Source organism: Saccopteryx bilineata, chromosome 3, assembly GCF_036850765.1.
Source record: "Saccopteryx bilineata isolate mSacBil1 chromosome 3, mSacBil1_pri_phased_curated, whole genome shotgun sequence".
Lineage (NCBI taxonomy): Eukaryota > Metazoa > Chordata > Mammalia > Chiroptera > Emballonuridae > Saccopteryx > Saccopteryx bilineata.
In genome coordinates, this window is record NC_089492.1 from 268,580,959 (window position 1) to 268,589,494 (window position 8,536).

Genomic DNA, 8,536 nt, shown 5'->3' on the forward strand with positions numbered 1-8,536 from the left:
GGTGGAGGTGGGGCAGACGAGTTAGGGAGGTGGGAGAGATCAGTTGCCTTCAGATGTCTGAAGAGCTTTGAACTGGAAAAAAGAATATAACTTCTGACTCATGCCAAGAGATAGATTAAGATGACTTGGCAGAAGTTAGAGGGAAACTAATGTTGTTTCATTATAGAGAATATAGGGGAAATCTATTAAAATCCAAGGAAGGAATGGATTACCTTTAGTAAATATTCAGCTACCTATCCTTGAAAGTGTTTAAAATGAGACCAGATGGCCATTTGTCTATTAGGGAGTCAAGCAACAGATGGCAGATGGGCTGGATTCCACACCCGAGTAATTGTCAGTCACCTGGGAGTCTCTTGAAAATAGGTTTCATGGCCCTATCCCAGTAATAGTAAATTAGAATCCCCTGGAGTGGGATTTAGGAATCTGCATTTTGAAAAGGTTACTCAAATGATTCTATAATAGTCTTTGCACGAACAAGCATCTGGAAACCACCTAAGTAGATTGTCTTTGTGAATGGCCTCTTCCAGTTCTGAGAGTGAGTCTGGTAGAGCTGACACTAGAACCCAGGTCTCTGACTTGATGTACTTTTCCATCGCACGGCCTCATTCCTGGGTTGTGGCACATTCATGAAGGGCATCTGAGGCTGGAGCAGTACTCCGATGGCACAGGCGTCAGGCTGGAGGTTGAATGTGCAGCTGCGGGCTGTTGGTGAGCTGTCTGCGTCTCATGACTCTGGTCGTCTCTTTGTTGGGGATCCCACCCCCACATATGGGAGAATTCACTACTGTGCTTTCTTAAAATCAACACCCCTATAAATAAGCAGGCAGACATAATTGGAGACTGACTTGCTAAAACTGCAGCTTAGCCAGTCCAGCTGTTCCAGTTCTGTGAAAGCCTTCTATAGGAAGTGAATGAGTCAGATAGGTTTGACTGTGAAACCCATTATGAGGTAATACTTAACGTGTACAACTAAATGGTGTTGGAGCCAAAACAGAAAATAGTAATGGGTTCTTAGCTCTGAGACACCATTGGAAAAGTTTATTCTTGTAAGAGGTTGGCTCTTCTATGTCCTTCAGTCTCATAATTTGATTGCTAAATGTTTGAGTTTCTGGTATGTGCAAGACATGGAGGGGAGAGTGAGTAAGATGTGGTCTTCCTTTTTTGGAGCTCACAGATGAGTAGAAAAGATGTATAAATTGATAATAAAAAGGTAGGTGCTGTAGGAGCACTTAGCAGGAAGTGACTGATTGCTGGGAAAGTGAGAGGAGATGATACATTCTTTGTTAAGGACTGAGTATGAGTTTGTCATCTAGAAGGAAACATCAGAGAGTGGGAATAGCATGTGCAAAGTCATGGAGGTATAAATTGTGTATAGGTGTGTAAGGAAAGTAAATATTCAGAGTGATTATGTCTTAGGACTTATGGTGAGAGGAACTAGAGAGAGCTCAGAGGCAGATAAGGAAGACCTTAGATGCCTGTTGGCAATAGGGAGCCAAGAGAAGACTTGTTAGAGTGATCAGATCTTTGTCCACATTGGACTACTGACCTTGAACTACTATTTTTTTCCCCATTGATTTGAGGGGGGAAGAGGAAGAGAGAGAGAAAGCATCAACTTGTTGTTCCATTTAGTTGTGCATCCATTGGTTGCTTCTTGTATGTGCCCTGACTGGGGATTGAACCTGTGACCTCAGTGCACTGGGACAACACTTTATCCACTGAGCCGACTGGGCAGGGCTGATGTGGAAGTACCTTAAGTTGGACTAAGGGCTACTGCAAAGAGAGCCCAATTACAGTTATCCAGGCAGGAGATATTGAGGGCCTGAAGTTAAGCAGTAGCAGTGGGGACAGAAAGAAGGGAATGATTTCAATAGATAAGAGAGAAAATGTGTGGGCATCTAGTTGAGTTACTTGACAGTTGGAGATGATCAGATCAACTAACTCAGTTTGTAAGAGAATAATGGAAGAGATGTGTGCCAGGAAGCAGACTGTCTCAGACTACCCAGGTCTCATATTAACTTCAACGCCCCCTCTTTACACAGGTTAGAAGTCCAAGCCGATGTCCAAAAGGAAATTTTCCCCAAAGACACAGCCAGTCTTGGTGCAATTAGTGACAACGCAAGTACTCGTGCTATGGCCGGTTCCATAATCAGTTCCTACAACCCACAGGACAGGTATGTGACCAGTCAGATGCCCAGGAGAGGTTGCATTTTTTGGTCAGGCCTTCAGAAGCTTAATGCCTTATGTTAAGAGCTCTGTGTACCATTTAGTGGGATACACAGTGTGTGTACCCTGTGACTTCCTTGAGCAAGTTCTTGGTAGCTCTTGATTGATTCTTTTTGTTAGCACTTGATTTTTAGAGGGATTTTTTTCTTTTTCCTTTTCTTGGCTTTGCGACAGTGTAATTATTCACATGTAACTTAAAGGTCTAGGTTGATTCACTGATGTCTGTGGGTCTATGGCTTCTGCTCTCATGTTGCTCTTTGCTTGATGTGGCTCCTCTAGCCTATTTCTCCTGATATATGAGAAGCTGTTGTGTGTGGTATGGTGTGATTGCAGCACTCCCTTCTACAGAGTTCCGGTTTCTTCTAATTGTGACACAGTAGTAAAAAGCTGTGGGTCTTCTTTCACTTTCATATTGGGGTAAGATAGTGTGAGGCTCTGGCACTTAGATGAATTTTGGAAGCTCTTTTTAAGTTTTAAAGTGGTAGAGGTGTGTGTGCCTATGTGTCTTAAATCAACAGAAAAGATCTAATTGTCTTATTTTAGTGTTAGGTTAAATTTTTACTTTTGCTAAAAATGAAAACCTCTGTTTTCGGACTTCCTATCCTGAACCCACAAACTGCCTTTACCAACAGGTGCAGCATGACCCATGTATGACTCAGCATTCTGGATTTTGTTTCCACAGAGAATGCAACAATATGGAAATCCAAGTGGACATTGAAGCCAAACCAAGCCACTATCAGCTGGTGAGTGGAAGCAGCACAGAGGACTCACTCCATGTTCATGCTCAGATGGCAGAGAATGAAGAAGAAGGTGGTGGTGGCAGCAGTGGCAGCAATGAAGAGGAACTCCCCTGCAAACACCAAAGCTGTGAACAGAAAGACTGCCTGGCCAGCAAACCTTGGGACATCAGCCTGGCCCAGCCCGAGAGCATCCGCAGTGACCTGGAGAGCTCAGATACGCAGTCAGATGATGTGCCAGACATCACTTCAGATGAGTGTGGCTCCCCGCGCTCCCACACTGCAGCCAGCCCCTCGACTCCCAGAGCCCAAGGTGCGCCGAGCCCAAGTGCCCATATGAACCTCTCTGCCCCAGCTGAGGGGAAGACTGTCTTGAAGCCAGAAGGTGCAGAAGCCAGAGTATGAAGTGGAATGAATGCTCCTGTTCCAAGAAGCACACTTGTAACTGCATCTTTTGGAATCTTTTTTTGGGGGGGTGGTTAAGGGTGGAGATTTATGTATTTTATTCTAAAGATTCTCTGGCCACAGATTTTCCCCAGGGAAATACACAATTTCTTACAGATAAAATGTGGGAAATTTTGCCCTTAGTCCCATACTCCCTCCTCCTCCCCCCTTTTTTAAGTTTTAATTTATTGGTTAAACTGATGGTGGCAATCTGTGAGGTGTGTCAAAGAGTGTACAGCTGTATGTGTGTATATTGTATGTATGCTAACGTTACCGAAGGACACATTTTAATAAAGATTTCTGTTGTAATTCAACTCCTCTCATTTTCCTTGGCTTGGGTAGTCCCTACAGAGCCAAGGGTTTGAAACAGTCCACTGTCTTTAACAGTCTCTAGATCTAAGTATTCCTAATCCCAAGGAAGAAGGATAGCATTCTAATCAGACGGCAATGGAGTCATCTATACACCAAGGATTCCTTCCTAGCCTAACAGGAAGCAAAGCCAGGCTTGTTTTAAGACTGCATAGTCAGTCTGAAGAATAAGCTGAGTCAGCCGAATGAAGAAGCTGTAGATTCAAATGGACCTCGTTCGCCCTCTAGAGGCAGTGGTGCAGTTTTCCTGTTAAAGCTTTACTTGCCCTTTTCTGTATTGTAGTCACTACTAGGAATGTGTTCCCAGAGGAGGGGAGGAAGGGATGGCAATTCAGTGGCTCTTTAGAGCGATCCCAGTGAGTGACTGCAGGAAGAAATGTACTGATTCTGCATAATCTAATCACTAAGCAATAACCTGGGCGTTTGTCATGCTCTCAGGTACACACTGCCTGTTCCAAAAAGCCGCCTCAGTTTTGCCATTTTAGTTTAAGAGGGACTAAGAAATCTGACTAAAATTTGTAATGAAAGGCAAGAGGAGAAATGTGATAAAAATCTCAGCATACTTAATTTTAACTGATCTTATAAATTTATCAGAATTGAGCTTAGTGTACTGCTTGGGGTTTTGGCTGTGTCTAGAATAAGGGTCTAAGAAATGAACGCTCATACACATAGCAGAAAAATTTAAAGATTCGTGAGATGTGATACAAGATTCCAAATCTGGCAGTAACTTACTTTGTGACTTTGTGATTTAATTACTCTCCTGCCCCTAATTTCTCCAACTCAGTATTTAAGAAGCTTCCAGTGCCAAACTTCTCTATCACCTTAGCTCTGGGCCCAGAGGAAAAATTAAAAACATCCTTTCCCTGAGGACCAGATGACTTTCTGTTTCCTTTCACAGATGCACCTGCTCTTTGTCTTCCTGGCCTGTACTTTTCTACAATGAGGATGATGAGTCTGGACAACAACCAACTTGGAAGATTCTTATCTCTTGGGTACTGCAGCCAGACTTTAGCATGCTTTCCTGCACCTGGGAAAGGAAATGCTGTTAGTGGACTTTGAGTCTCTGGAAAAAGGCACCAGAGAGGGTGTCTACATGTGAAAAAGGGAGCCTTTTGGGAAAAGGGACAGTCTGGAAGTCTCTGAAATGCAAACTATCAACTCTAGACTTGTAATTCTCTTAGAGCCACAAGAGAGTGGTTAACATGGATTAAATCAAGCAAGTCTGTTGGAGGAGCAGGAGTCTGCAGCCAAACGTGTATTTTTACTTAGGCTCCACTTCTGCTTTGAGACTTGGCAACTTTTCTCTGGGTCTGTTTCCATTTAGTCAAAATGGGTATATTAATACTAATTATGGGATTGTAAGGATTGAGATGGTGTACTGAAAATGTTTTTGGTAAAGGCCTATGTTTTTTCCTCCTGCAGGAATAAGAAGTAAGGAAAGGGAGATTATGGGTATCATCTAAGAAAAGCCTAGAACTCTAGACCAGAGGCCATAAAAAAGTAAATTTATTCCAACCTTTTGCAACATACTGTTTTATCTCTAGACCTTGGCAGATGACAAACCCTTCACCACCACCTGCAGACCATGAGTAATGCATCCAAAAAGTTGGTCAGTTTAGAATATGGGGAATGTTTGATTTCTTCTTGGTAGAGCTTTCATGCATTCTGAAATACCTACTATGTTTCAGATATAGGATGCATTAATGAGGAAAACAAAAGTTCCCCATGGAACTAACATTGTAGTGGGGAAAGGTAATCAGCCACAAGATCTGGAGTAGGGTAAGTGCACTAAAGAAAACAAAGCAGAGGAAGTGAAGAGAGTTGCAGATGGTGCTACTTTAGATGGGTAGTACAGGTCTCTGACAAGGTAATATTTTAGTAGAATCCTGAGTGGAGAACCATGTGATACCAGGTATGAGACTAAAATACAAAGGCCCTTGGGTAGAGAATCCTTAGTCTGTTTAAACACACACACACAAAACATACAATCCTATCTGTATATGGCTGGAGCAAAGTGGACCAAGGAGGAGAGTAGTAAATTAGGTTGAAGAGGTGACTGGGAACAAGATTGTGTAGATTAGCAAAACAAGTTTGAAGACAAGGAAATTTTAGGTTCCTCTCAGGCCAGGAAGAGATCATCTTCAAAACCAGACAGATGGGTGCTTGCGGTCAATTTTCAAAGGGGCTAAGAATGAAAGGGTGTGTCTGGTCACAAGTCCTTGGGCCAAAGGAAAGAAAGTATTAGATATGGTAAATAGGTACTTACTCATTCCAACTTCTTTCTAATGTACTTTTTTGTACTCCACAGGCTAGAAAGATAAAAAAAAAAAATGGTACTTGGTACCTATCTTAAACTTCCTTGAAACCAAGTTCTGAGTATAATTTAAGTTTTTCTAATTAGATGTACAAATAAGATGTAGAAGGAAAAAGTGATTCAGGGGTCATCTTTAGCTACTGTGTTGCTCCTGCAAGGGTATAGAGAGCTTAGGTTTCTCATTAGTGGTATTCCAGTAGCCACCAAGAGTTTTATGGGTGTTGAAGGGCTTCCTGATCCATAAATAACAGTGATATGTATTTGTTCTTGCAGTCAGCCTGTGGTGCCCTGAGTCCTCATCATCCTGATGCTGGCAGAGGTAGCAGCTCCATGGTAGATCAATGTGGGGGTCTTTCCTAGACGCCCAGCCTAGAGACCACTCAGCTAGGCTTTCCAACTCTTGTAAGCACCTAATTTACCTGTATTGAATCCTGTTCTACTTAAAATAGGAAGAAGGGATTTGCTTCCTGCAACTACTGAACCCTGTACTTGGTTCCAAAAGTGGTTACAGGCAATAGGTCCTCAAAGATGACTGAGTTGGATTTGAAGGAAACAAGATTCTAGTTGCCACTGGAAAATGGTGAACTAGTAGGCAAAGATTACTTAACATCTGTGATCACCTGAAATGAAATGTCTTAGAAGCTGCCTGGGTGGTGGTGCAGTAGATAGAGCACTGACCTGGGACACTGAGGATCCCAAGTTCAGAACTCCGAGGTCACTGGCTTGAGCACAAGCTTATCAGCTTGAGCCCAAGGTTGCTGGCTTGCACACGGGGTCACTTTCTCGACTGGAGCTCCCTAGTCAAGGTACATGAGAAGCAATCAATGAACAACTAAAGTGCCACAATTATGAGTTTATACTTCTCATCTCTCTCCCTCTCCTCTCTTTTGCTTTAAAAAAAAAGAAATCTTAGAAGAAAGACTTTGGCAGACATAGATGGTAGTGGCTATGCCAGAGAGGTTCAAGAAAATAAAAAGTTTAATAGTTTTACATTCTCAGCTCAAGGGAAGTATGGGAGAGCCCCAAAAGAATTTTGTCTCCTGTAGCCACAGACTGATGTACATGAAAATCAGGTGGAGATTTCTGGGTTATTGAATTGCAACATAAGTTGAAATCATAGTTTTACCAGGTCTCTTATATAAAAGTAGAGCATTCCTTAGGAAAGGGTGGGACTCTGAAATAAGCTATGTGGACATTTGAATGGATTTGGGTAAATCCTATTGTTTTGAATGCACAGACTCCACTTAACTTTTTCCTCTCAGTCTTACTTGGAGACCCTCTGGTGGTAGTTGCCTTGGAAGGGAATGCTAGTACTTCTCATGTTCCACCCCTATTACCACCAGATCTGTAACTACACTCAGATCCCAATGTGCATCTGGAAGGCAAACGCAGTTCAATCTAAGAGGCTTACAGAAGAATTGTAAGATTTTTGTTAATTTGAATCCACAGAAACCTGAGAAATGCTTGCAAACTGGATTCTAAAGGTATTAGACCAGGAAGAAAAGAATATAATGTTATTTTCATTTGGGTTGAATTTATTAATCTATACATTGTAGAGATTCTGAATTTATTCAATAGCAGCTAGGTTGGATGAAACCTGAACTTAACAGTGGTCTGCACTCACAACTGAACTGCCAAACACTCTCAGTATAGCACCGGAAGACAAAGCCAAACACATGCAGATAGAAACATTGATGTAGATTTAGCATGTGTGACCTCCTAATCTTCTAATTTTGCCCTTCAAAACTGCTCAGGATATTCCTTTCACTAAATGATTGGAAAGTACCTAGATAGGTAAGGGGAATACCTTATCTTTTTCTTAATTTTTTTTTATTAATTGATTTTAGAGAGGGGGGTAGAGAGAGAGAGAGAGAGAGAGAGAGAGAGAGATCAATTTGTTGTTCCACTTATTTATGCACTCATTGGTTGATTCTTGTATGTGCCCTGACCAGGGATTGAACCCACACCATAGAGTATAAGGATGACACTAACCAACTGAGCTACCTGGCCAGGGCAGGGACACCTTCTCTTGAAAAGTACTGTAGTGTCTACTCTCTATAGGCTGAGAATGAAGCTAAGAGTGGCTATCATTGAAATGGAATCCCTGATACCAGTAGGGATGATGGGATCCTGGAGTGATAGGCTCAGGGGCAGTCCCAGGGCAACAGACCTGTACTTGGTCTGCATAGCACAAAGCAGAATTCCAGGTCTGGCAGAGAAGCCTGTTTTGAGTCACCAAAATGAAGAGTTATGGACACTCAATTCTGAGACCCAAAGCCCTTGAATAAAGGGAAGCTGGGTACCCTGGAGGAAGCACCCAGCATATCATAACTGAATTGTAATTTTTCTAGTCTTCCCCAAAGGAATCTCAAGCCATTAAACTATGTTCCTGTGCTTGGAGAAATGGAAATACCCAGGCCTTTAGGGAATATTTGGAAACTGGCCCCTA

The 8,536-nt window shown here is 42.3% G+C and overlaps 1 protein-coding gene across 2 annotated transcripts in view; it reads left to right on the forward strand.

Annotated features, from left to right (window-relative positions):
- RNF19B (ring finger protein 19B) overlaps positions 1-6,073 on the forward strand; it is a 28,352-nt gene extending 22,279 nt beyond the window's left edge. Inside the window, exons 8-10 of one of the 2 annotated variants that reach the window (XM_066269741.1) lie at positions 2,040-2,171; positions 2,906-3,401; positions 4,672-6,073. In XM_066269741.1, the coding sequence (XP_066125838.1) occupies positions 2,040-2,171; positions 2,906-3,365 (592 nt within the window). In that variant the 3' untranslated portion in view covers positions 3,366-3,401; positions 4,672-6,073. Of the gene's footprint in view, positions 1-2,039; positions 2,172-2,905; positions 3,710-4,671 lie in introns of those variants that run through there. The other variant, XM_066269742.1, reaches the window with a different exon arrangement.
- Positions 6,074-8,536: the final 2,463 nt, after the last annotated feature.